This window comes from Suricata suricatta, chromosome 6, assembly GCF_006229205.1.
Source record: "Suricata suricatta isolate VVHF042 chromosome 6, meerkat_22Aug2017_6uvM2_HiC, whole genome shotgun sequence".
Taxonomy (NCBI): Eukaryota; Metazoa; Chordata; class Mammalia; order Carnivora; family Herpestidae; genus Suricata; species Suricata suricatta.
The window spans coordinates 14,300,429-14,328,395 of NC_043705.1; the positions used below are offsets into that span (position 1 = coordinate 14,300,429).

General features: G+C 45.9%; 2 protein-coding genes and 2 non-coding genes across 5 annotated transcripts; 3 read left to right on the plus strand and 1 right to left on the minus strand.

Annotated features, from left to right (window-relative positions):
• The first annotated feature begins 11,761 nt into the window (after positions 1 to 11,761).
• On the plus strand, positions 11,762 to 16,185 carry RACK1 (receptor for activated C kinase 1). The gene is made up of 8 exons (XM_029941693.1): positions 11,762 to 11,978; positions 12,974 to 13,145; positions 13,635 to 13,782; positions 14,031 to 14,126; positions 14,526 to 14,636; positions 15,041 to 15,181; positions 15,565 to 15,675; positions 16,076 to 16,185. Exons 1-8 carry the CDS (start codon positions 11,870 to 11,872, stop codon positions 16,139 to 16,141), a joined length of 954 nt encoding a protein of 317 aa, XP_029797553.1. The 5' UTR covers positions 11,762 to 11,869; the 3' UTR covers positions 16,142 to 16,185.
• LOC115295097 lies at positions 12,271 to 12,338 on the plus strand. The gene has a single exon (XR_003910320.1). It is a non-coding gene; the product is annotated as a small nucleolar RNA SNORD95 (small nucleolar RNA).
• LOC115295088 lies at positions 13,409 to 13,487 on the plus strand. The gene has a single exon (XR_003910312.1). It is a non-coding gene; the product is annotated as a small nucleolar RNA SNORD96 family (small nucleolar RNA).
• Positions 16,186 to 17,035: 850 nt separating the features above from the next.
• On the minus strand, positions 17,036 to 27,877 carry TRIM41 (tripartite motif containing 41). 2 transcript variants are annotated; one of them, XM_029941695.1, is made up of 7 exons: positions 26,342 to 27,877; positions 22,201 to 22,296; positions 19,966 to 20,196; positions 19,412 to 19,434; positions 19,084 to 19,211; positions 18,454 to 18,629; positions 17,036 to 17,879 (listed from the first exon to the last, which is right to left on the minus strand). In XM_029941695.1, the coding sequence occupies exons 1-7, from the start codon at positions 27,149 to 27,151 to the stop codon at positions 17,739 to 17,741; spliced, it is 1,605 nt and encodes a 534-aa protein (XP_029797555.1). In that variant the 5' UTR covers positions 27,152 to 27,877; the 3' UTR covers positions 17,036 to 17,738. The 2 variants fall into 2 exon arrangements, with proteins under 2 accessions (XP_029797555.1, XP_029797554.1); XM_029941694.1 differs by having other exon boundaries at positions 17,770 to 18,629.
• Between the last annotated feature and the right edge of the window lie 90 nt (positions 27,878 to 27,967).

A 27,967-nucleotide genomic window follows, 5' to 3' on the forward strand; every position in this document is an offset into this window, starting at 1 on the left:
ACCCCTCTGCTGACACAAATCTTACCGCTAACCCTCTGGAGTCTGGTCCCAAACCACAACTATTTCCAGGCCACCATATTTAGGGCAGAATTCAGTGTGGCCTCACTGGAGTCATGCTTTGTGATGATGTGTCAAATGAATGAATGAATTGATGAATAAATAGTAAGTTGTAGGTATTCAATGAATAATATTAGATTCTATGCCCACCAAATACAAGGCTTCCTTACAAGCCATCCACTGCAGCCTCAGTCCTGCAAGTAACTGCACTGTTCGATTCTAGAATGCCACATCTGCCTGAGAATTGACGTCTACCCAGAAGAGGAGATACTGAAAGAATACGATGAAGACGAAGAAGAGCTGTATGCCTGCTCCTCCTCCTCCTCCCCACCTCCTGCCCTTCCACGTCAGTTCATCTGTCCCCAGTGCCAAAAGAGCTTTTTGGTCACAGCTCTCATCCCAACCTGCAGCTAGCCAACATGGTCCAGATAATTCGCCAAATGAACCCCACTCCTCAATCGCGGACGCTGAGTTAATGACCAGGGCAGCTGCTCCAAACACCAGGAAGCCCTGAAACTCTCCTGTTAAGTGGACAAAGAGGCTATCTGTGTGGTGTGTCGAGAATCCAGGAACCACAAATGGTACAATGTGGTGCTAATGGAGGAGGTGGTGCAGGAGTACAAGGTGAGAGGCACAAGGGGGGAAAGAGGGTAGGGGGTTGAGGGGAGTGGACAGAAAAACAAGGGGAGCTGGGAGGCAGACACTTGCTAGTCCAATCTCTTTTTTTGTGAGAGATAAGGGCACAGTAGTGGAGAGACATGGGCACATGTGGACAAATGACACGCTGGCTGAGGCTGATTGGCTTCCCCAAAGTAAGGTGAGCAAAGGCACCAAAGCTGACCACTCTTGTTATTCCCTTTCAATCTGGGTATGGGTGACATATCCCTAGTACCAAATTCCCCTCTTTTGGGTCCTGAGTCTGTACCGGACCAAGACTCCAGGACCCTTAACACATAGGAATGGAAAGTAATACTTGTACATAATAGACATTTGAGACCCCGGAGCACAAAAGGTCAAAACAGATGACTGGGGGTGGGGGGGAACACACACAAAAAAAGTCACTGGTTTTGGTTTTGGCAGGCTGAAATGCCAGGTGGGAGTCGTGGACTAAGTGCAACTGGCCACACCCCCTTCCCAAGGTCTGAGGTTGCTTCCTCACCTTCAGTAGGGTCTATTTTCCCTGTAGAGAGGGGCAGGGGACATAAACATCTTTTTGATGGATCAAAACAAGCCTCCTGTCTTGAAAACTCTCCTTTCTTGGTATTTTATCATAGTAAAAGGAGTGAGGGACTTAGGATGAGATGACCTGGCTCTGCCACTTACTGTCTAACCGTGGACAGGTCTTTACCTCTTACCTTTACTTTTCCCCTAGGCTTGTTAAAATTAAAAGAGACCACATATGTGAAAGTTTTTTTTATAAACCATAAAGCACTAAACAGATGTTTGCTTTTTTATTTGCTTTTCCTCTAATTTGTCTTTGCTTTGGGTTCTGATTTACTTAAGACATTGCTCTCCTGACCTGAGAAATAGAGAATTGTCTCAATGACTGCTTAAGTAATGTCTTCCTTACCAAAAGCCTAGGTGAATGTGACTTCTCCCAGTACTCACGGAAGGAGAGAATGTCTCAGGCCCAAAAAGTCTTACCCTGAATATTCATTAGCAGCTGCTGACATCTCAGTGTGCTTTACAGTTTATAAAATCTATTTCCTCATGTTCTCCTATAGCAGTGGTTTTCCCATTGTGGATTTTGACCAATTAGTGGGTCTTAAAATAAATGTGTCATGCCCAGCATTATTTAAAATTAAACAGAAAATATCAGAGTTCATGGAACATAGTAAGGTAAACATTGTCTTATGAAAGTTTTAAATTATATGTACACCTATGTATACTTGGTCTCACAGTAAAATGTATTGCTTACTCTGGGTTGCAGTCAAAACACAAATATTGTCCTAAGGTGTCATACATTAGCTATTATCATTACCCTTCAATTTAGTTACTGGTAAGTGCACAGTAAGACCCTACAATCTTGACTACAGATCACTGCTAATGCCATCACACAAACCTGACTTTAAGGACAACCCTAGCGCCATGCTTTCCTCTAGGGTAATAAAGTTTGCCTCCAGAAGAAACTATGTCTTATACTTCTGGTTTTTAGTGCACTGAAGCTGAGGAAAGAAGGTAACCTTTCATTCCTCTGCTGGAATTTTCTGTAAGGATTGTGAAACCCAAAATTTCACTGACAGCCCAATTAGGAAAAAGAGATGGTCTTTTCAACTGGGGAAGCCAAATAACACTCACTTGAAACTTGAGTTATTTATAAAGCATACCAAGTAAATATAAACAGCAAAACCAAGTTAAAGAAATTGGGGATAATTCATTTCAAAATATAGAATATTTAAAAGAAAATAAAACTTTTATTTTCAAACATATACCAGAATTTAGGTAGATGGTATTGCCAAACATAGGAATTACACTGAAGAGGTTAAAACTTTTATTTTATGTATGTATAAACTTTGAGTAATTGGTGATGTAGTTTTGTTACTGCTCTTGTTGTTCAACATATACCAGTAGCACAGTTAAGAATTTTACTGAATAAAACACTCATAATAGGTAACACTATAAGGGACTATTTTTGTATAATGGTTTACTTTATATTATGCATTATTCATCACACAGTTCTGGTTACAGTGAATTTTTGCCAGCTACCACTTGAACATATTTTTTAATTTATATTTTAATTTTTAAAAAATATTTAAATCTTGAGAGAGAGAGAGAAAGCAGGAGTGGGGGAGGGACAGAGAAAGGGAGACAGAATCAGAAGCAGGCTCCAGGCTCTGAGCTGTCAGCACAGAGTCTGATGCAGGGTTCGAACCCACAAACTGTGAGATCATGACCTGAGCTGAAGTCGGTCACTTAACCAACTGAGCCACCCAGGCACCCCTTGAACACATTTTTTAAATCACTTTGGAGGTGATCAGGCTTTTTAGTTTTAGGGACTGAGTAGGGAGTTGTTACTTGTAGAGTCAAGGGAATAGGTCAGTGATTTTCAGAATAGGAGAGAAAGGCATTCTCTCTCTCCCTTCACAAATTATATAGCATTGCACATATGGGGAGTTTATAAAAGAACTCCTTGGATGGTGAGAGTACAAAGGTAGAACAAGAAACATTCAGAGTAAGGCCTAAAATTAATGAGGCACAGAAACAGGTTGGGTAGCCACAGATGTTCATTGTGGGTATGATGCTAAATATTTATACTGCTATTTTTATTGCATATCCAAGACAAGTTATATTGTTTCAAAGTCAATGTACTTTTAAAGTTTCATTTTGTGTAAAAAGAGGATTTTTAGCTTTGAAAAGCTTACTTAGTTACATCTTCCATTTTGCCCATCCCATGAGTTAGAGTTCATCATGACTCTACAAGCTAGAATCAGAGGATTATGAAAGTAAAAGCACTTAGATTGACCAAGGGCACCATTAAATGGTGTCAGGTTTTAGGTGGCAGATGGGTGTATAAAAAGGAAATGAACAAAGATTTCACTTCTTGGGGTTCAGGCACAACTGGATGCCTGTATTGACCTGCCACCCAGCTGCCACCAATAAACTCATTCATTGTTCTGCAAGAGGAACTAGATGCTTCCATCATCAGTATTCCTTTTTCTGTTTTCTCCTTTGAGGTAGCTAAAGATAGCAGCCAAAAAATTTTTCGAGGCTATTATCAACTATATATTCACGTTATGATGCAGAAGATAGGGTCATCTTCTTCAGTTCAGTTGTTACCAGTTACCTGAAAATGTTGGGCAGTGACACCATGCCAAACACTATTAAAGTTATGCTATTAAAAACAGTGGGGTATTCTGCAAAGCACAATTCTCTGAAGCTTTTAAGATTGGATAGTATTAGAATATTAACAACAATCTTTAAAAGCTATGAAAGCATAATATTAAATAGTGCTTTTAATTGCAAAGGAGAAAAACAGGGAGAAACTTGTGAAGCCATGCACTCCAAGTGCTGCCACAACTGAGAGGAAATTGATGAATTCCAGACTTTAGTCATCTACTTCTACAGCCTTAACTCGGAAATGATGACTGAACATATCCAACTTCAGGTTATAAAACTTCAGCTCATCCTTCTTTGCTGTTGAGATAAATCTACTGATAAAAATGTGTGCTTTGCTTATGAATAAAACCAAGCTTTAAAAAGTGTAGTTGTGGTGGTTTTATAAACATAATACGTGACCACTAAAGAAAAGTATTTTTGAAACTATATCAAATGAACTGGGTTCGAGAAAAATTATGAGTATACATTGGTGGTGCTACAATAATGGAATGTTCTAAATCTGGGTTTTTGGTAAGAACTGAAGAAAACTGTGTTTAAGATGTACTGTAGCAATTCCCACTAAGCATTGACTTCCATTGATTGGCCCATAATCTACAAGAAATCTTCACCTTGCTGTCACCATAACCCTTGTGGAAAACAGTAGATTTGATCCTAGTTTGCCTTGATTTTTGAAGATCTGTTCAGAATGCCATTGAGAGTGTTTTCTGTTACATACTAAGGTTCCTTGGTTGTTAAACAATTTTACTCAGCTGAATTTATGAACAGAACTGATTTTGAAATACCAATGACAAAATAACCCTATGATTTCGGAACACCATCTAAAGAGAATCCATACTTTAAATTTTCAAAAGATAAAACGTTTGGCAGAAGGTAATGGATTAAAGCTTAAAATACATTGACCCTGAAATGTCAATAGGCAAACACCAACATCACTGCTCATTATGAAATGCTTTAAGCAAAACTTGCCAAAAATCCAGCTACACATAGCAAACTCATGCTAAAAATTTCAAATATGCTTGGCCAATCTTTCAAGGACTAGATTTCTGAATGTTATTTTAAGATAAAAACATGAAATATCCAGAACTATTTTGGGTTTGTTCTTGACCTTGTTCTTAAAAACCACTGGTAGCTTTTATAAAAAATGTTTTCAACTGATGTTTGGTCCTCACTGGAAGAACTTCAAGAGGAGTATGTGGAACTCAGAGTCTGACTGTTTTGACTAGACACTTCCAGACACTCTAGAAAAATTAGGATATAAAATGTCTAAACATATGTGAAGACTTTATTACATTTGTTATTCCATTTTCTCTCAATATTTTAAAAGCTTTTGTGGGGGGTGGTTATATCTAGCTGTGGGGAGAAAACATTACGAGAATATTGCTAAAGCAGCTTATGTTTTGTTTCATCTTCTTCACCACCCAAGAAAGATAAGGCTTAACAGTGACATAGTTATCACATCTTTGAATAAATTTTTGCCTTCCAAAATTACCATTGCTTTGATTTTTAGTCATGATACATAGTGAAATTTTAAATAACATGGGAGGGAAAATGTGAGATTTTTAAGTATATGAAAAATAGAGCCGGAAGTCCTAGCATTAGCAATCAGACAACAAAAGGAAATAAAAGGCATCAAAATTGGCAAAGATGAAGTCAAACTTCCACTTTTCATAAATAACAGGATACTCTACATGGAAAACCCGACAGACTCCACCAGAAGCTAAACTGATCCATAAATTCAGCAAATTGCTGGGTACAAAATCAACATAGAAATCAGCTGCATTTTTATACCCAATAATGAAGCAACAGAAAGAGAAATCAAGAAACCGATCCCATTCACAATTGCACAAAAAACCATAAAATACCTAGGAATAATCCTAACCAAAGATGTAAAAGATCTGTATGATGAAAACTATAGAAAACTTATGAAGGAAACTGAAGAAGACACAAGGAAATGGAAAAACATTCTGTGCTCATGGACTGGAAGAATAAACATTGTTCAAATGTCATTACTACCCAAAGCAGTCTACACATTCAATGCAATCCCCATCAAAATTGCACCAACATTCTTCTCAAAGCCAGAACAAACTATCCTAAAATGTGTATAGAACCACAAAAGACCCCGAAAAGCCAAAGTAATATTGAAGAAGAAAACCAAAACGGTGGGCATCACAATCCCTGACTTTAGCCTCTACTACAAAGCTGTCATCATCAAGACAGTATGGTATTGGCACAAAAACAGACACACAGACCAGTGAATAGAATAGAGAACCCAGAAAAGGACCCATAAATATATGGCCAATTAATCTTTGACAAAGCAGGAAAGAGTATCCAATGGAAAAAAGCCCCTTCAACAGATGGTGTTGGGAGAACTGGACAGCAATATGCAGGAGAATGAAACTGGACCACTTTCTTGCACCATACACAAAAGTAAACTCAAAATGGATGAAGGACCTCAATGTGAGGCAGGAAACCATCAAAACCCTAGAGGAGAAAGCAGGAAACAACCTCCTTGACCTCAACCACAGCAATTTCCTACTCAAAACATCTCCAAAAGCAAGGGAATCAAGAGCAGAAATGAACCATTGGGACTTTATCAAGATAAAAACTTCTGCACTGCAAAGGAAACAATCAAGAAAACTAATAGGCAACCAACAGAATGGGAAAAGATAGTTGCAAATGACATATCAGATAAAGGGCTAGTATCCAAAATCTATAAGGAACTCACCAAAATCCACACCCAAAAAACAAATAATCCAGTGAAGAAATGGGCAGAAGACTTGAACAGACACTTCTCCAAAGAGGACATCCAGATGGCCAACAGGCACATGAAATGATGCTCACCATCACTCATCATCAGGGAAGTACAGATCAATACCACACTGAGAATACCACCTCACACAGGTAAAGGTGGCTCAAATGAACAAATCAAGAGACTATAGATGCTCACGAGGATGTGGAGAAATGGGCACCCTCCTACACTGTTGGGGGGAATGTAAACTGGTACAGCCGCTATGGATAACAGTGTGGAGGTTCTTCAAAAAATTAACTCCCCTATGACCCAGAAATAGCACTGCTAGGGGTCTACCCAAGGGATACAGAAGTGTGGATGCATAGGGGCACATGTACCCCACTGTTCATAGAGGCACATTCAACAATAGCCAAATCATGGAAAGAGCCTAAATGTCCATCAACTGATGAGTGGGTCAGGAAGATGTGGTTTATCTATACAATGGAATACTACATGCCAATGAGGAAGAATGAAATGAGGCCATTCATAGCAATGTGGATGGACCTTGAGGGTGTCATGCTAAGTGAAATAAGTCAGGCAGAGAAGGATAGATACCATATGTTTTCACTCATAAGTGGAACAGAAGAAACTTAGTAGAGGACCATGGGGAAGGGAAAGGGGGGAAAATAATTGAGAGGGAGGGAGGCAAACCATGAGAGACTCTTGAATACTGAGAACAAACTGAGAGCTTATGGGGGAGGGGGAAAGGAGAAAGGGGTTGATGGGCATGAAGGAGAGCACTGGTCGGGATGAGCACTGGAAAGTTACATGGAAACCAACTTGACAATAAACTATAAAAGAAAAAATAAATCTAAGTTCTCATAAAAAAAAAAAAAAAGAGCGTTATGGGTTCCAAAACATTGAGGAAAAACTGGCATATCCCTATTTACTAGATAGGCATCTGTTTACTGAATGTTTTCCCTACTAGGTTCAGCTATTGTCTGCTGTATCACAAGTCAGACTGTTTAAATTTGGTCCTCACTACTCCTGTGGTTATACCTGGGACCTGTCTTTACACAGACTTGCTACACATCTGAAAGCCTTACCTTCAATTGCACTATGACATTAGCTCTTTGCCTTCTAGTGCAGTTAAACACCCTCTGGTTATACCTGCTCTTCAGTTTTGTGGAAGCCAAGCCTTGGGTTTCACTTTCTCCTACCTTCCCATCTGAAACCCAAACAGACCAATCCCTGACCTCAGGGCACTGAGAAAAGCCCTGAGGGATTCAACTAAGGGCAAAATGAGCTAGCTAAGGGCTATGAAGGTCCAGCACATCATCACTATGAGGGCATGAACCCAAAAACCTAACATAGACCTGAGGGTCACAGAGGGTTTCTCTGAGGTGGCAACCTGAGTTGAAACCTGAAGGAAGCTTAGATTAAGAAAATTGGGGGTGAAGGACACCTGGGTGACACAGTCAATTAAGCATCCAACTCCGGCTCAGGTCATGACCTCGAGGTTGGTGAGTTCATGCCCCACATTGGGCTCTGTGCTGACAGCTTGGAGCCTGGAGCCTGGTTCCGATTCTGGGTCTCCCTCTCGCTTTGCCCCTTCCCTGTTCACATACACTCTTTCAAAAATGAATAAACGTTATAAAAAAAAAAAGTGGAGGTGGAACATAGTGGGCCTTTCAGGCAAAACAAGGTATGTGTTCTCTGTGGGAAAGAACTGATAGTTGGGAGGAGCAGAGGAGAGCCAGTGTACCCACAAAAGGAGTATAGGCCAGAGCCAACCACACTTAAACTGCTATGGAACAGCAGAATGAAGGGAAGTCACCTGCTTCAGCTGGCAGTGGGCCCTCTGGTCTTGGCCACATCTTTTTCCCTCAACCCCTCACTTATCACCCACAATAGTCATCAACACCACATTCAAAGGAAGACCTAGCTCACCTCCTGAATGCTGGCAGGAGTGAATACAGGTCTCTGTTCCTAGAAGAGAGGTCAAGGGCCTCTAGCAGGGAAACCAGAGGGGCTTCTCTCAGTTGGGTGGGTCTTAGGAATTCCCAGCAGAAAAGACAGACTTCCTCAGAAAAGCATCTCCAATTTATCCTTTGGGATGCTTACCTTGGGTGGGAATGCAGGTGGTGCCAGTGTGGATGTGGGAGAGGAGGGGCAGCCCTGGGGCTGGGACTAGAAGTGGGTGGGGAACCCTGCAGGAGGAGCAGCCTGAGGAGCAGAAAGATGGCTCTGCAGAGAAACTTTCCCAAAAGCCAGGTGGGGCCCTCCAGCAGGCTTCCACCTCCTTGAGGCCAGATCAAAGACATCTGGCCCAGGGGCCCAGCCCAGGACAGCCTGCACAGGAAATAGACCCCTTGAGGGAAGGGAAACGTGCATCATGTAGCCAAAGGGAATCATCCCACTGCAAGGGACAGGGCTTGAGGCATTAGGAGTCCAGATGGGCCCATATGCCTAGCAGGGAACCGTGGGGACCCAGAGGGAAGCAGGTGCGTATGGGGGTCAACTCCAGCTGGGGCTGAGAAGGAAAGGCTGCTGCTACGCCCAGAGTTGAGGCCATGCTTCCTTCCTCAATGGCTTTGTGGCTTGCTGGGAGGCCAGGCAGTGATTGGAGGAAAACTCCGAGGTGGAAAGCCCGAAAAGTGTAATCTGGTCATCCAGGGAAGTCCACTACATTCCATTTCTCCCTCTCCTCCACTGGCATTGCCAGACCAGTACTGATGGGCTCCAGGAGAAAACCTGAATTCCCTCCCTTAGCCCCAGAGGAGGGGGCGCTGACACAACCCTCTTACAGAGTAAGGGGCTGGTGTAGGGAGAGGCCCACAGAATTAGGGGAGGCCAAGGGCACTTCAAGAAATTTCCTGCTTGGTAGCCTGTGGGGAGGGAGAAGGGGCCAAGCAAAGGTGGGACTGGGGTAGGGTGGGGCTAGCCTGGGAACTGCCCTCTTCTGGAAAGGAACCAAGAGATGTCTAAAAGCATCTCCTTGAGCTTGTGTGAGAGACCTGGGAAGTTTGTTTTATTTTTTTAATTTTTTAAATGTTTATTTATTATTGAGACAGAAAGAAACAGAGCATGAGTAGGAAAGGGGCAGACAGAGAGGGAGAGAAAGACACAGAATTCGAAGCATGCTCCAGGCTCTGAGCTGTCAGCACAGAGCCCAACATGGAACTGGAATCCACAAACCATGAGCCCTGAGGAGCCATGGTCGTTCCCCAAGCCTGCTGGCCCTCTAGTCAACTGCCCCTTACCTCCATCTCACTGTTTGGTTTTCAGCCCCTGCAACAATCCAGTTCAAGACTTTTTCCACATATGTTCCCTTCTTGGAACATTAACCTTCATATAGCCACAGGGCTGTATCCTACTTCTCCTTCCTCTCTTTGCTCCAATCTTTCAATCTCCGTTCCACTCATCCCATCAAATGTGAACCCAAAAAACCAGGTCCCCACTGTCTTGGCTCACAAGTGTATTTCCCCAAGACCTAAAACAGAAACTGACACCAAGGAAATGCTAAGTTTGCCTACTTTGTCAGGCATCATTCTGGGTAGCTTTATCCTTTTTTTTTTTTTTTTTTTTTGAGTTTATTTTTTGATAGAGATAGAGTGCAAGTAGGGGAGGGGCAGAGAGAGAAGAGAGAGAATCCCAAGCTGCCTCCATGCTGTCTGTGCAAAGCTGGACACGAGGCTCGAATTCACTAACCCTGAGATTATAACCTGAGTCAAAATCCAGAGTTGGGCGCTTAACTGCCTGAGCCACCAAGGTGCCCTGGGTGCTTTACCTAACTCATTTAATCTCCTCAGCACCATTTTAGGTTGATACTATTATTCCCAACCTCATTTTACGGATGTGAAACTAAAATTAATACACATTACAAAGTAAATACTTATGTATAATCCCCCCTTGTTTTTAATAGATGATAGTCACTCCCTGAGCCCATTTAAAAAGTATTTAAGGGGAACCTTGGTGATCAGTCAGTTAAGCATCTGACTCCGGATTCTGATTCAGGTCATGATCTCAGGGTTAGTGAGTTCGAGCCTAGGGTCCAGCGTTCTGCCAAAAGCATGGAGCCTGCCTGGGATCTTTTCTCTCCACGCCCATCCCCAATCATGTGCGTGCGCGCTCTATTAAAAAAATAAACTTAAAATAATTAAAAATACTTGAGAAAGGCACTGCCAGCCAGCATCATATATTAATGTCAAGGATGTGCCATAGCTGGAGGCACTACATACTCACAAACCAAGCGGTTAAGTGAGAGGGCAGTAGACAGCCAGGCAACCATGTTCCACTGCTTCTCAGTCTGAGGGCACCTCCTTCGGGGCACGTCTGGACCCTGAGACCAGCCGGCCTTTCTGTGAGGTGGTTAGGCCCAGTGCCGGCTTTGGTCTCGAGTCCCCAGAATTCAGAACCCGGAGGCCCTTCCTTTCGCAGCCTATCAGATTCTGTGAGGGCTCTCCGCACTCCTCCCCACGCGAGAGCCCGGTGGCCGATAAGCAGCCCACAGACCGGTTTTTCGTTCCTCCCAGGTTTTCCGCTCTGTAACCCATTTTCGTCTTATTCCTGCCTGTACTAAGTCCTTCCAGACAGGGAGTGCCTCAGCCAATTCCCTCAGAGCAAAAACCTCTTGAGGGAAGAGCTGCCCTCTTAAATAGAAATCTGTTAGGGCTTAACAGAGTTAAAGTGAGCACAGTGCATTTTTAAAAAATTTAATACCATATTTTTCATATCGCTTACCGTTACTTGCAGTTCTCATCCAGAAATTACGCTCTCTCAGCGTGCCCTCCGAGCCACCCCGCGGAAAGGGCGGGGCTCGGACTGTGCCACGTGGGAACACCAAAGGTGCCGGCTATCCAGACCGGAATGTGCCGTGCACTTTTCTTCTTCAGCTTTTTAGACATCACGTCCCAGTGAACGTTTGATGGGTCTTTTAAAACACTTGACCGAGTTTGTTTCAGAATGTTTATCTATGGCACTGCCAAACTATATTGCGCGGCGTAAGGGGACCGTGAAATTTTGTAATTTCACTTGGCTCTATGCCCTTACCGGGCGCCGCCATCTTAAGCAGAAATGAACTATGGGACCGTCATTTTGCTCGAGCGGGCGGGGATTTCCGGTTCCGGTGGGAACCTTGTCTCTCTTTTCCTTTACAGGGCAGCGGCTGGAGCAGCTGTGGTGCCAGTGTCTGAGCTATCCAACTCCATCCTTGTCGCCGCGGCGACAACCGCACTCGCCGTCGCCATGACTGAACAGATGACACTTCGTGGCACCCTCAAGGGCCACAATGGCTGGGTGACTCAGATCGCCACCACTCCCCAGTTCCCGGACATGATACTGTCCGCCTCACGAGGTACGGGCTGAGGTGTGGGGCAGGGGATTGAGGGATAAGTGGGTTGCGCATGTTGCCTGGAGTTGCCAGTGGCGCGAGTTGGCGGTCCGGATAACTCCGTCCGCATGTGAGTTGGGGCTTGCGGATCTGGGCCTAAGCCTCGGCCTGAATAAGCCCATAAGGTTTTTTCCGCTTCGCAGAGGCCGAGACGTAGATCAGCTTGTGGCTGTCAGGATTGCAGGATTGGGATTTTCCTTCTTGCTCACCTCCTCTCGGGTGTGGATGAGTGTGCCCAGGAGCCTACGGGTCGGGCGGGGCGGTGATGACCCCAACATGCCATCTGAGTGCACGTGCTGAGACCCAGAGGCTGTTTCTGAGCTGCCGCCCGGCCCTGTGCGTGGTTTTTCGAGGATAGACTCCCAAGGAAGGGGACTTAGTGACTCCAGTCTCCTTGCAGGCCCGTTTCTTTTCTGTCCTCATTTTTTTTTTCTTGTCATTCTCTTGTTTGAACACTATTGTTTGCCCACACCGTAATCTGAGGTTAGGATCATGTCTGAACGCTTAATCGGAAAGTGTGTGTAGTCCAAGATGTTTCAGTGAAAGCTTCCAGCCCTGTAGCGTGTAAAGCAACTAAATCCAGCACTTTTGGCCCCCTCAGTGATAACTGTAGGAACCCCACATTCAGTCTTCGGACCTCAAGCAGTAGTGTTTATTATACATTAGACCTCAGATAAGATTCAGACATTGAATTGATCTGAATGTCAGAAACGGGCATCCATAAGCTGCTAAAGTTGTGCACACTTGAGTTTAAAATCTAGTGGCATTACTTAGTTTTACTTGACTTTTTTGGAATAGTGAATCACTTGGCTCTGTCGGCCTGCAGTTCCCCTCCCTCCTTGAGTGTCCTTAATTTCTTGTAAATCCACCCTTGACTTTGAGGGTCCCTGGATTATCCAGTGGGTCGATAAGTGGGCTGCGGGATTCCTCACCGGGTTTTTTGTGTTACCTCCCCTTAGATAAGACCATCATTATGTGGAAGCTGACCAGGGATGAGACCAACTATGGAATCCCACAGCGTGCTCTTCGGGGTCACTCCCACTTTGTTAGTGATGTGGTCATTTCCTCAGATGGCCAGTTTGCCCTTTCGGGCTCTTGGGATGGAACCCTTCGTCTTTGGGATCTCACAACGCAAGTAGCTGCTCATTTAACTCTGGGGCACTGGGGAAAGGCTGGGCAAAAATGAGGTAGATGCTGTTGGGAGGTCGTGGGAACTGTAAGGCAAGGAGTATCTAGATTCAGTAGTTGGGTTGTTTGGCTTCCATCCGTATTGCTTTTAATTAGTTTCACAGAATTGCTTCAGAGTGGGCTGGTTGAGCAGTTTTGCCACATACTGTGGTTGAGAGTAGGCAAGGATTTGAACATGTTTTATCTTGGGAGCTCAGTCTTTGGAGGATCCTAGTGATGACAGATGACACTGTCAGCCAATCCCCACGTGGGAGTGAGGACATGTCCTGCAATTCTGAAGGGATTCTCTGACATATGCTCAACTATGGACCTGTTGTGATCAGACCCATATCCAGGGTCATGTGAGTGATGGGAGCTCCAGTAAGACCAGGGAAAGTCTGATGTGGAAGAATGTTTGCAGAGTCTAGAGACTGACCAAGTCCTCCTTCTCAGGGGTACCACCACACGCAGATTTGTAGGACATACCAAGGATGTGCTGAGTGTGGCTTTCTCTTCTGACAACCGCCAAATTGTCTCTGGCTCCCGAGATAAAACCATCAAGCTGTGGAATACTCTGGGTGTATGCAAATATACTGTCCAGGTAACAGTGAAGGCACATGCAGAAAGTACATGAAGACTCTCTGACCCTTCTTAACTTTGGCATTATGTGGTGATTTCAGGCCTGGCTTGGGCTCTAAAGGGGTTCTGTTGATGTTAAAGATTTGGGTTCTGGGAATGTGAGTGCAAAGCCATCAGTATACCTCCCATGTAACTAAGGGAAGGGGTAAGGGGTCTAGTATCATGGGACAGGATAGTTTCTCCTTATTTCATTTCTTCTGTCCTCTGTAGGATGAGAGCCATTCGGAGTGGGTGTCTTGTGTCCGCTTTTCACCCAATAGCAGCAATCCCATCATTGTCTCCTGTGGCTGGGACAAACTGGTCAAGGTGAGCTTGGAGTCATGGTGTAGGACCTTTACCAGCCAGAAGGTGTTCCCATTGCCTCCTAGGTTGTCCTAGGCTCTAACTTTGAAAGTTTTGTCCCTTAGTTGATGTTTCCTATTGCTGTTTTCTAAGTGTGTGTTTGATACTTGGTATAAAGTAGCTAATTGAACCCAGTATCCCTTGTAAAGCAAGGCATTTGTTACCTTTTTTATTTAATCTTGTCCTTAGGTAACTAAGACATTCTTTTAACGTTTTTTATTACTGCTAGAATGAAAAATGGCCACCATATCCAAAAATGCATTTAAAGAAGGTGCCATGCCTTTGTTTGGCCTGAGCCCTCCTGACTGTAGAGGATTCAGAGCCAGGTTTTTCACCTATTACCCCCCACCCTCCCAAATCTAGGTATGGAACTTGGCAAACTGCAAGCTGAAGACCAATCACATTGGCCACACTGGATACCTGAACACTGTGACAGTCTCTCCAGATGGATCCCTCTGTGCCTCTGGAGGGAAGGTATTCATGAGCTGAAAATATTCTACTCAATGGGGGACAGTGTTTTAGAAAGAAAACTGAAGATAATGAGGTAGCAATCCAAGAGTAAATATTTGTGAAGAATGTTTTCTAAAAATGACAGATAAGGCATACTGTTTAAAAGATTTTTCAGTAAAGCTGTTTTCTTAAAGGTATTGATATTTGGATTGTAGTGATTTTAGAAGTTGTCAGGGCCTTGGTAGGGTTGATGAAGTGTCATGCATTAAAGGAATGGCATATAGAGATCAATAACTGGTATTTGAAACATTGGCTTTTGGGAAATTGTGGGTGGGAGGATAAAAATTAAGACAGAATCTTGAGACAGTGGAGATTAACACCTGAAATACATTTCATATTGCCCTGACTTCCCTTCCCTATCTTCTCAGGATGGCCAGGCCATGCTGTGGGACCTCAATGAAGGCAAGCATCTTTATACACTAGATGGTGGGGACATCATCAATGCCCTGTGCTTCAGTCCCAACCGATACTGGCTCTGTGCTGCCACAGGCCCCAGCATCAAAATCTGGGTGAGTGTGGGCTACAGTTGAGGCTGATGCCTGGCTGTACTCTGAACCATGGCAGTGTTCTGATTTCCTGATATGTCACTGCTGGGATTCTAGCTTCCTGGAGAACTGCTGATCATCAGGCTATCAGTAGACAACCAAGAAGAACAAGTTACAACTTCCCAGGATTGGGATTTGCAGTGGTGCAGGATGCGTACCTTCTAAAGGGCATCACAAATTACGGCAGTTTACTCAATCTCCGCATAATTGACCTGTTTGTTGGGTCTAGATAATTCTGGTGGGGGGCAGGGAGGCAGTCCTGTGCATTTTAGGCAACATCTTTGGCCTCTATTCCCCAGCTGCCTCTAGCAGAATCCCTCCTTACCTTGACTTCCCCCCTTTCCTAGGACTTGGAAGGCAAAATCATTGTAGATGAACTGAAACAGGAAGTTATCAGTACCAGCAGCAAGGCAGAGCCACCCCAGTGTACTTCTCTGGCCTGGTCTGCTGATGGCCAGGTAAGTGGGTCTCCAGTTAAGTAACTCAGCTTCTACCTTCTCTCCCCCTTTATGCCGTTGGAGTGTCTTTGACATAAAATGAAATGACCAAATTAGCCAGGTTGATTTGAGAGAACCAAATTACGTTTACCAGTGAACAGAATACCTCTTCCCGCATCGGAAGGAAAACTGATCTAATAGGCAGTGATTACCTACCTTCATTTAACACTTGGAATAACTTAATCATATTACAAGAGTATAAGTCCTTACTACCTACCAGCTGTTGTTTTGTCTAGGAATACAGCCTATAACCTGGTGGTTAGAAGACTGGGGGTCTTAAAAGAAGGGCCATCTTTGTAACTATGAATGCAGAGTTCTATGACTCTGACATGATGTTATCCCTGTCATTTCCCTCTTGCAGACTCTGTTTGCTGGCTACACGGACAACTTGGTGCGAGTGTGGCAGGTGACCATTGGCACCCGCTAGAAATACATGGCAGAGCTTGGGAAATAAAACATTAATTTGCTGACTTTTAGTGTCTTTCTCTGATAAGTAAAAAAGCTACTTTCTAATGCTATGCTGCATCACAATGTCCTGTGCCTCAGGTATAAATCCTTTGGGCCTCCCTTAAGCCTGGAGAAAATGCTCCTTGGGAATAGTAAAATCTCAGTTCCAACTTGTAACATAAGAGATAATTGAATAGGCATTGTCATTCCTCAACATAAAATATTCTGAAACTCAAGTCAGTATAGTCAAGTTGGGTCTTTTTGTTAAACGAGATTTTTTTGAGCCCTTCGTCTTTAAGGGAACTCTTCCAAAAGAGTTGCTACTTAAGAACAAGTCCTTTTTACTCCCCCCATTGTTGATTAAAAATTATGTAGTCTGCAGATATTCATAAATACAATCATGGCTGGCTTTTTCTCAGGTAGTGGCTAAGAAACAAAAATAAATAGCATGTTGAAGTAGCCGTACAGAATCAGTTTTTCCAGCCAGAAAGGTGATACAGCCTCTCTGGCTTTAGCTTCCATTTTATGGGATTTCAGCTAGACACTCACATGGAAAGACTTTAGAAATGTAAAGATTGTTGGGAAAGCCAGAATCCTAAAGCCTCAAAGCAGTGATAGACAAGAAGTGGCAAACAATCTAAAAGTGCATGCTGAAGAAGGTGCCGAAATACTATGTAGGCTATTCAAATGGGGTGAGAGGATGAACATCCCAACCTGTGGAAATAAAATGAGTGATGCAAAAAGCAAGTTATGGGGAAGGTACAATCAGTCCTCAGTTCTATGACATCACGTTTACTGGAGGCACTGGCTTGCTGTAGAAGAAACACTGGCTCTACATCCTATTTTTGCCCATCTAAAAGGAAAGGACTCCACAAAAGAAGCAAATTTTTTTATTTCCACAACACAACCCATCTTCCCTTTCCCCCAGGAACAGAAGTTGACCTCTGCCCTCAAAGCAAAGGATAAAAGCTGACTAGTGACGGAAGGCAAGGGGTTACTAGAAAAATATATTATACCCAAGGTGCTCCTGGGGATCCAAACCCTCTGTCCCCAGGCTCTCAGTCAGGGCTCACCAGATGGATGGAGAAAACTAAAGACATGAAGCTGGATAAGGACACAAGGATTCATTGGACAAAGGGGAAAGGAGCCTGGCAGTGAAAAGACCTGGAAGGGCTGGGTGGGGTAAGCTTTACTCCTAGTGTGAGTGTTAGAAGAAGGATGGGGGAGAAAATAATTTATTGTGTAATATAATGGTATGTGGTTTCATTCATATCGACCATTCCAGATCTCCAGCTAAATTCTGGCCAGTCTATGGAGGTAGAAGTTGGGGATGGAAGGAGTCTAGAATCCCTCCTTACTTCCCCCAGAGAGTAGACATTACCGAGCTCTACCCTTTTGCCAAACCTGCCTCCCCCAAAAGCTTCCAAATCCCTTAGCTAAAATTTGCATCAGAAAATGGAATTGGGGCAGACAGGAGTCTTGCCCAAATATCCCAGCCTGGGAACTGACAAGAAAGGTGAAAAGTAGGGGCAGGGGAAGGGAAGTTAAGTAATGGAGTTAGGTCTCCCCTCAACCCCCTAGTCAAAACTCCAACCCTGGGTGGACAGAGGGGAAAAAAACCAGGCAGCTGTTCTCATCAGGGACCCATGCACACCTGTTGGACAGACATTGCAGGTGAGAGAAGGCCAAGCTGCAGGCCAGGAGGGTTCTTTAGGTTCCTAGAGGGAGAAGCAGGCCTGGGGTCAAAGGGAAGCGGGGAGCAACACAGTGGAAGGAGCCTTTGAGCCCCCAAACTTACGGGACACCCTCCACCACCACCCGCCCCTCAAGTGCTATCCAGAGGGGCCCCTGCGGGTGGCAGGCTAATCAAGGGCAAAGCTTGATACGGGTGCCCTTGGAGAGCACCCGAAAGAAAGGGAAGACACGCTCGCCCAGGAAAGCAGCTGAGAAGGTATGCACGTGGGCTAGAGTCTCCGCATTGTAGAAGCCCAGGCGCCCAGCCTCATAGTCCAGGTACACACCAAAGCGCCGTGGTTTCTCACTTGGGCTCAGCAGTGTCTGCTCCGTTGAGCTCTGGGCCTGGTAGCGTTTGCCGTTGGTGCCCACACACCACACTTCCCGCTGAAGCATGGGCTGTTGGGGTAGGTGGAGCCGGCGGCGGCGATGGTGATGGCGTGAGGAGCTGGCATCCCCGCTGCCCACAGAGGATCCCCCAGAGCCCACCTTCTCCTTATGATGGGTCGATTCACGGGCAGCGCCCACCGCCCAACCCCGCCGCCCACCCACCTCTACCTCCCAGTAGTGCCGGCCAGAGCGGAAGCCTTGGGCCCCCAATACGCAGCAGTCGGCTGAGAAGCGCTTGGAATGGTCAGCAACCTCCTGCCGCCGCTCGGCAAGGCGGACCCCCCGGCGGTCAGGGGAGAGCATCAGGGCCGGGTGAGCCGTGTCAGGGTCCAGCGTCAGGTCCACTTGGGGAGGGGGAGGGGAGGACAAATATGCCAGGGCTGGAACAACTGTTCCCCATCAGTAGCCAACTCCAAGATTCAGCATTTCCTACTGCCCTCCCCTTTGCCTCCTTCCCTCCCACCCTCCCTGCCTTCCAGTGGTCCTCACCCCACCCCATCCTAGAGGCCAGACTTTAGATCCTATGGGCTCCAACTCTTTCCCCACTCTGGTTTTCAGGACACTGGACAAGTCTTCCCTCTGGCCCTGGCTCTTCTTGCTATCCACCTCCACTCCTACCATCAACACCTACCTGGGCTAGGACAAAAACTACTCTTGGCTTGAAGCCCCAATTGCCCTACCTGTATCCTGCTCCACCTCAGCCCTAATCTTCCCCCCAGGCCCAACTTCCCCCTCAGAACCCAATCTCAGGTCTGTGAAGGGAAAGGAAAAGGAAGGTCGTACAGGTGACCTCCCTACCTCGGGCAGCCTGACAGAACATCCGGCTCATTTTCCTCACGATGGCATCTGTCAAGAAGTCATGGCTATGGGGTTGACACGGGTCAGGGGACCAGACCTCTGGGGGTTGCAGCTGTACCTCTTCACACCTGGAGGAAGGGGACCGGGCAGGGGGTGGGACCATGATATTCCCAGAGGGAAGAGCAGAAGCTGAGGGGAAGGAGAGGAGGGTCCAGGAGGCAGAAACTCGGGTCCTGGGGAAGGAAGGAAAGGAGCGGGATATCCAAGAGAGGTAGGGATGGGGAACCAGATGCCACTGGGTCACAAAGGATAAAGGGTGGCAACACACCTATTGAAAGTCTCCTTGATGTCCTGGGAATAACAGAAACAAAAAAAGGGAGAGGGAAAAAGAGACAAAGAGAGAGTCAGCTGCACAAAGACAGCTCCTTTCTCCCAATCTGATTCCAGCCAGAGAAAGGACTGAACTTGAACAGGGAGTAAGAAAAAGCACCCTCAAGACCCTCAATAAGTGTGTATCCATCTCAATCATCCCTGTGCCCTAGCACACTTATCTCATCCTGCTGTGAGACCAATAATAGAATTTTCAACCCCAGTAAAAGAATTTTCACAACATAACTTGGTCATCTTTCTCAGGATGTCTGTCAAAAATTCTTTCCTTGACTCTACTTTAAAACCCTTTTTATACAATTCTTTTTTTTCACTGGTTATAATCACTCACACACCACCTCAAAAAACCCTTTGGTCTTAGGTTAAATTATCACAGGTCCTCCCAATGAGAAGAGAGGCAGCTCTGGACAGATGTTTGGTAAGCTCTACCTGACAGAGCAAATACAGGGTGCTGGGGGGAAGGCGGGGGGAGACAGGGGAGGGGGCACTGCTCACCTGGAGCAGCCGCAGGCCCCCCTGCTGGCTCCGCTCCTGGGCCTCTGCCAGCAGGCGGCTCAGCTGGGCAGCCTGCTCCGCCAGGCGGCTGGCCGCTGCTCCTGCACGCCCTAGCTGGGCTTCGTGCATCTCTCGGAGGCGCCGCTCCAACCCTGCCTGCTCTTCAGCCAGAAACCGTGTCAGCCGCCCGAACTCCGAGGCCACAGCTGCCAGCTCTGACTTCATCTGGCTCTGGGATGATGCAAAGGGGATGGTGGATACCACCTCAACACACAGAAACATAAACTTCCAATTTTGCAACTGCTGCCCCTCAGTCCAAGGTAATGGAGCTCTGCATCCCAAATGGAAAGAGGCCCCTGTCCCTTCCCCCACCTCCCAGCCTTACCAGGCACCACTCCCACACTCCGAAGCACTGGTCGCAAACTCACTAACTTCTACCTACTTATCTCCACCCTGGCTACCTAACTTGATTCATTCTTCAGGTCTAAATTTAAAAATATTCCCCGAGAGGGGCGCCTGAGTGGTTCAGTCGGTTAAACATTCAACTTCATCTCAGGTCATGATCTTGTGGTTTATGAGTTCAAGCCCTGTATCAGGCTCTGTGGAGACAGCTTAAAGCCTAAAGCCTGCTTCAGATTCTGTGTCTCCCCCTCTCTCTGCCCCTCCCATGCTCATGCTCTGTCTCTCTCTCTCTCAATAATAAATTAATGTATTAAAAATTTTTTAATTCCCTGAAAGAAGCCTTCCCTCCCCACCAGATCTAAATCAGGACCACCCTCATAAGTATCATATCCCCCATAAATATTATATGTCTTCATGGCATTGATATCAATTTGAAATGTTGTTTACATTGAAGTATCTTTTAACATCCTTTTCCCACTGTGTAAGCTGTTTGCCACAGGGTCCTTAGACCCCAGAACAGCACCCGTACTTGGTAAGAGTTTTTTTGCAATGAATAAATTAAAAATTCAGATATCAAGATACGACTATATGACTATACCACTAATGACCTTAGGACTAGTCACCTAATCCTTCTAGATCAGGAGTCTAGCAAACTTTCTTTGCAAACAGCCAAATGTTACTTTACACTTTAAAAGCCAAGAGGCTAAATCATGGATACCATTGTGTAGGTAACTTCTATACATAATCCGAGAAAACTTCTGCCTATTCTCAACCCATTTGCCTGGCCTGGACAATCCCAGATAGTGGGCATGCTTTCCACCCAGGTCTCATCAGCTAGAGACATTCTTGGGACAAAGAAGGACAGGCCAGAGTGGGGAAGGAAGTTCTGACTGGCCAAGTGAGTGAAGGAAAATCAGCTTCACTCTCTCTCCCAGTGACACTCAGATCCTGACATCATCTCTCTGCATCCCAGGACCCAAGAAGTCTCAATATGAGCACCTGGCCAAGAGGACTCTCTGACTCCCAGACTCAGATTCCACTCAGTGTGTGGCAACTGCCAACAGCAGAGTCCCTAATGTGTAGGTGGCAAAAAAATAAACACAAGCCCTGGGAAGTGGCAAGACCCACCCACTGGCCAGGGTGGTAGGTGTGGGAAAGATGAGGGAAAAGGTCAGACAAGAAGGATGGCTTGGCTTGGTCTCCAAAGCTCAGTGCCAGGCCAGTCTAGTTTCTGCTGACCTTACAAAAACAAGTACAGAGTTGGGGGTGGGGTGGGTGGTATTAGGGAAAAAACACCTAAAAATACTCCTTGGGGAGGGGTGATCAATCAAGAAAACTGAGAAACAATGGACTAGAGAAGACCAGGTCTCTGTAACATTCACAAATTCCTATCCTCCATTAAATACCATGCCCCCCAAACCCCCTCCAGGCTCAGGGCTGCTCTGCCTACCACCTACCATTTGTTCTGGGACCTGAGCTTCTCTGATGGCTGTTATGTGGATTTTGCCTTATCCACCTTTGCCCTCTGTGCTATCCAGCCTGGTGGGCACAGGCCTTGAAGTAAGGTGTCTGGGGTGGTAAGCCTGTTCTGCAGCCTTGGACAAAGGATCCAAACTCTCTGCACTAGAACTGTTTCTACTCCATTTTGGAACTTAGGAACAAATGTACCCCCTTACCCTCTAAGGCCCCTTGCTCTTTGGGACCCTGGGAATGTGTCTACCTCTCTCCCAGGTGCCTCTTCAGCGAATCTTGTCACCACCTGTGAGAGTAGGCAGCCCATCTTTCCTGCCCAGATCACAGAGCCAGTAAGCCCTACCAAAGACATTCACCCACCTTCAGTTCTGTCACCCGCCTCTCCTCCTTGGCTTTCATCTTCTGCACAGCCTCTAAATGCTTCCTCAGGGGTTCCACATGCCCCTGCAGTTTGGCCTGAGGGAGTGAGAAAAGGAAGGTTAGAAGCCTGGATAGGAGAGGTATCTGCTTTCAGCGCCCACTTCCCCCATCCTCCCTGCATTGCGTTGGGGTTCAAAGCCTGATCCCCATCACAGGTATCAGATGAGCATCATACTCTTCCTCCCCTTTCTTCTCTTCAGATGATGACAAAGGCCTCCAACCCTCTGCCTGCACTCATGTACAGAAACCCTGAGTGTGTGATCTGTAAGTAGGATCCTGATGACTACAGAGCCCCATACCCAGAGTTGGGGTGGACCTGGCTTGAGCCTCTCACCACAGAAGGTCCTTACGTGAATATTCCAGCCCTCATAAGCAATCTTCCTCATAACTTTTGTTTCTAAATACTTTTCTGATGATTTTGTGCCTGTGCTAAAGATCTTTCAATGGTTCTCCACACCTACAAGATATGAGGCTCTCTCATTGCCTCTACATTTCTAGCCTCCTCTACTACACTTACCCATTCTGACACAGATTCTTAGTTTTAGCCACATAAAACTATCCGTCTTTCCCTGGGTGTAATTCCATTATCTTCATCCATGCTGTTCCCTCTTTCTGATTTCCTTTCTCCACCTGGCCCAAGGCATTCTTCCTTTAAAATACCAGCTACCTGAGCATGGTCCTCCCTGCCCCCAACTTCCTCTGTCATCCCAAGGAACATTTACAATACTTCCTAGACACTGTAATGATTTTTATAAATATGTCTCTACCAGGACACAATGGCTCCTTATGGGGCAGGGGCCCCACTTAACATATTTTAATATCTATGCCTCTCTGTTCATGTGCGCTCTCTCTCCCTTCAATTACTTACTAAATGGGAAACAAGGAGCACCTGGGTGGCTCAGTCAGTTAAGCGTCAGACTCTTGGTTTTGGTTCAGATCATGATTTCAGTTTGTGGTTCAAGCCTCCAGTAGAGCACAAGGCCTGCTTGGGATTCTCTCTCTCCCTCTTTCTGCCCCACCCCTGCACAAGCTCTCTCTCAAAATACACTTTAAAAAGAAAATTATTACTGGGGCACCTGGGTGGCTCAGTTGGTTGAATGTCCAACTTCACCTCAGGTCATATCTCACTGGTCCTTGGTTGAATACTGTGCTGACAGCTCGGAGCCTGGAGCCTGCTTCAGATTCTGTGTCTCCGTCTCTCTCTCCCACTTCCCCGCTCACACTCAGTCTCTCTCTCTCTCTCTCTTAAAAATAAATAAACATTTAAAAAATTAATTATTATATAAATATAAATGGAAAACAAAAATCCTTTTTAACCTTTACAGCAAATATGTACTTGAGCTCTATGTTCCAATCCCTTGTAACATATCTTTTCCTCTTTTTTTAATGTTATTTATTTTGTGAGAGAGCGTAAGCAGGAGAGGGGCAGAGAGAGAGGGAGAAAGAGAATCTCAAGCAGGTTCCCTGCTCCCAGACATAGGGTTCTATCTCATGAACAGTGTGATCTTGACCTGAGATAAAATCAAGACTCTGGAGGTTAACCAACTGAACTGCCTAGGTGCCCCCAAAATCTTTTTCTTTAAAGTGCTGTTAGAGATGAGAAATAGGCCCAACCTGATTTTTTTCTTTCTTTTTTTTTTTTTTTTTTTATGTATTCTACTACTTCTGCCTTTTTCCTTCAGGTGTGATACAGAGCAGAAGAGCTCAAGCCTAAACTCCAATCTAAACCTGAATGTAGCCAGGTGACCTGAAGCAAGCAACACTTCCAATTTCCTTATCATACTTGGGAATTGGGAATAACAGAATGCATGTTATGGACAATACACTTCACACAGTGTCTGGCACATAGTAAAGATCAATGTTATCTACTATTCTCTACCTATGTCTAAACTGCCAGTGACAACTTGATAATGACCCTTGAACTAAAGACATTACTGACCCAGAGAGAGTACAAAAGGCAGTGGTGGTTGCACAAGATGGGTGATTCTAGAAAAAATTACATTAATAATATTACAATCACTCCCTAATATGAAAGTAGCATAAACTCCAAAAAGTTTTGTCTTTTGATATTACCTTCTGTTCTTTTCCAATCCTATTCAGAATTTACGATGCTTAAATTTCCCATTTAATATTTTTCATAAATTACTAACAAACTCATGAGCACAAATCCAAACAAAGTACTATTTAAGAGAAATTTTCAAGGACTGTCACCTTTTTAGGAGCTTTATTTATACATCATCCATATAATTACCTATTCAATAAAGAAATATTTCTACAAAACACTGTTCCAAACTAGCACTAGTTAGTGTACATATTTGAAAGGAATAAACTACTTATAAAATAACCTGTAAGTTAAAAACAGAATCACTCAAATTAGTTCTAAATAACAATTTATGTATTTACATTTGCTGATCAGTTAATGGCAGATTATTTGCATCTATGTGGCCTCCTCAAATTGCAGAGCCCTACTGCACTAGCATACAACAGACATGGCTAACACAAATTCACAAACTAAAATCCAGTTTCAGAAGCCCTTCAGAAGAGTCCTATAGGAGGAGGGTGAAGAAGGGGTGGAATGCCCATGAACAGTCCATCCCAACATTTAATTAACAAACTACCCATTGATAGGTAGAGTTAACTAGGAGCCAAGAGAAGATTAAAAAAAAAAAAAGACAAAAGGAAATCATAACCTCACCTAATAACACAGAGCCTAAACAGGTAATGTTATCAATATCAATGCAGTGATTCCAATGCTAGGCTGGGCTTTCTTAAAGATATTCTCCCTGTATCTGACTCAGAATCTGTAAGTAGTAGGGCCCACTGTACTTTTGAAAACTCCCCTAGCTGGATAGTTACTAGTCATGAGAGGATGTAAGTTTGTCTTAGCTGTACTACTCACAGCTGAGAAGCTCTAGACTCATTACTCTAAAATTGGGGTAATGCACAGACCACACAGGAGCTACCCTCTCTTCCTCCTGGTCCCACTGTTTCAAACCCATCCCAGCCTTCACTAAGTAGCGCTATTTGTGTTGACTGTCTCACAGACCAATCTCCTTTACCTATATCCCAAAAAAGTAAGGTGCAAAGTATTAACCAAACTAGAATCAAACTCCAATAAGTCACATGTTAGGAAAATCTACAACAGACATCTAAATGGTGGTGACACTGTTAACAGCATCCAGGGGCACGGAAGCAGGTCATAACCAAGTCCATCACCTACTAGTAGCTATGTGGCTCTGTGTATATTATTTAAATCTATTTCCTAATCTGTATAACAGGGAGAGAGACCATATCAAACTTACAGGATTGTTTGAAATTTTACATGAGATAGTTCATGAAAAGTGCTTAGTACAGTGCCTGGTGTACACAGTAAGTTACCTGTTCAGTAGATATTAACTTTTAATCCTGGAGAAATTAAAGTTAGAGATGCCTGGGTGAGTAAGTGCAGAGCCTGGTCTTCTGACTTAAAAGCTTCTCCCTTTTATCTGCATTCTCGGGAAAGGTAAGAACTTCTAGTCAGTACATCAGACTAATGCAGACCTAATATCCTCAGGGACAGAACCAAGCCATATCACGGGGTAAGTGGGAAGCAAATTAAAAGGCAAGTGCAGAGCATCTGGGTCTGACACCAGTAGTCATTCCTACAGTCCTGCTCTTTGGGGCCCTTTCCTGTTGGGGCCTATCTTTAGGGGTTTGAGTCAAGGAGAGACTGAAAACTCACTCAGAGGAAAATGAGACTGGTGGTAAAGCCTGAGGGGCCTGTCATCTGTACTCCTACACTTAGGGACAATGTAAGTGTGAAATATCAGTGGCTTTCCCCAAGAGATGCAGCCCAGTGATACAGCATCCCTGGCTTTACCCAATTATTCTGAGGAAGTGGGTCTTCCCTTGTCTTCTTCACAGTTCTACTTAATCTGTGTACAGGATCCTTCTCACTCCAACCCACCTTGATGCCAATAAATGCTTAGAAAAGGAGAATCAGCTCACCAGTGCATGAAGTCCTGGGTAGTGGGAGGGGACATATTTCCTTTTCCCAGCTCCCCTCCACCCTCACTAAACTCCCATCTTTTACTTCTCTCACCTTGTACTCCTGCACCACCTCCTCCAATGGCACCACACTGTGCTGCTTGTGGCTCCTGGATTCTCGGCACACCACACAGATGGCCTCTTCATCCACCTCGCAGAAGAGCTTCAGGGCTTCCTGGTGTTTGGGACAAATGCCCTGCTCGTTCCCACGGCTTCCTCGACCAGGAGTTGGGTGCATCTGTCGAATCACCTGGACCATGTTGGCCAGCTGCAGGTTGGGGCGGAAGCTCCGCCTGGGGAAGCTCTTTCGGCACTGGGGGCAGGTGAAGCACCTTCGAGGGGCTGGAGGCGGGGGCAGTGGGGTGACGGGGTCTAGCTCCTCTTCCTCGTCCTCCTCCAGCACTTCCTCCTCGTCTTCCTCATCCTCCCCTCTCAGGTCCTCCTCCATGTCCCCCAAGTAGTAGTCCAAATCTTCCTCCTCGTCCTCCTCCTCCCACACATAGTCCATGTTGTCCCAGTTGGACCCGCCCATGCCACTGGTCCAGAACACACCCTCCTCTTCCTCCTCGACCTCCTCCTCCATGTCGCCCTCATAGTCTTCATCCCTCATGGGGGTGTCCCACCCCCCGCCGGCCCCCACAGCCTCCACCTCCTCCTCCTCTCCGTCCTCCTCTTCCTCCTCCCGGTCTAACTCGTCCCTCTCCTCCTCATCCTCCCCTCCCCACAACTGGGTTACACACACTCGGCAGAAGTTGTGCCCGCAGCCGATGGACACGGGGTCCGTGAAGTAATCGAGGCAGATGGCGCACACCGCCTCCTCCTGAAGGGTCTGCACAGGGTTGGGTGCCATGGCAACGGCAGCCATCTTAGTGTCCAGTCAGCCAGTGTAGATGGGCGGTGGGGGGGTGGGGCGGGGGGGGGTCTTCCCTCTCAGACGCCCTGACGACCCGGCCCCACCCCCACCCCGACTCTCCACACCTTGCCTCAATCGCAGACACAGAAAGGTCCTCCCGACAACCCACCCCTCCACAGAGTTCCCTACTCCTAGACGACTACCGTGTCTCTGAGAGGGGAGGGGACAGAGCTGAGCGCTACAGCCAAGTCCCTCAGGTGGCCCTGAGTGCAAATCTGTCCTAACGCTCCCTTGGCCTCCTCATAAACCCCCGCCCCTCCTCACTTCCTGGCCCCGCCCCCTCACTTCCGGCCAGCCTTTCAACACTTCCGGTTTCTGCGAGTCACCCAAGCTCGCGAGTTCCCTCCGCGATAGCGCTACGCCCCCTTCTTTCCTCCCGGGCCCCTGGGCGACAGGAAACGGCGAGGAGACGCTCTAGCAGGCACACGGGAACAGGACGAGAGGGCTAGAACGATGGAGGCCCACGTCTCCGTAATAGGAAGGAGCAGGGAACGCGGACAACCTGGAAGGACCGGCCTCCCCCATCCCCCGCCACTGGAGATAAACTTTGGGAGAAAGTGGAGGCTCTTAACGGCCGTCCGCTCTCGGTGATACGACCGCGTCGGCCCGGCGCCATCCTACTAACCAGACAAGGAGGACAGCGCCAGGGACTCCCCACTGCCGATGCCGGAAGCGGAGGGGCGGGTCCCGGTGAGGGCTCTCAAGTACTTCCGGCCCTTCTAGGCTGAAGACTTTGTTGTTTGGGAACTCAATTCCTCAGAGAGGGAT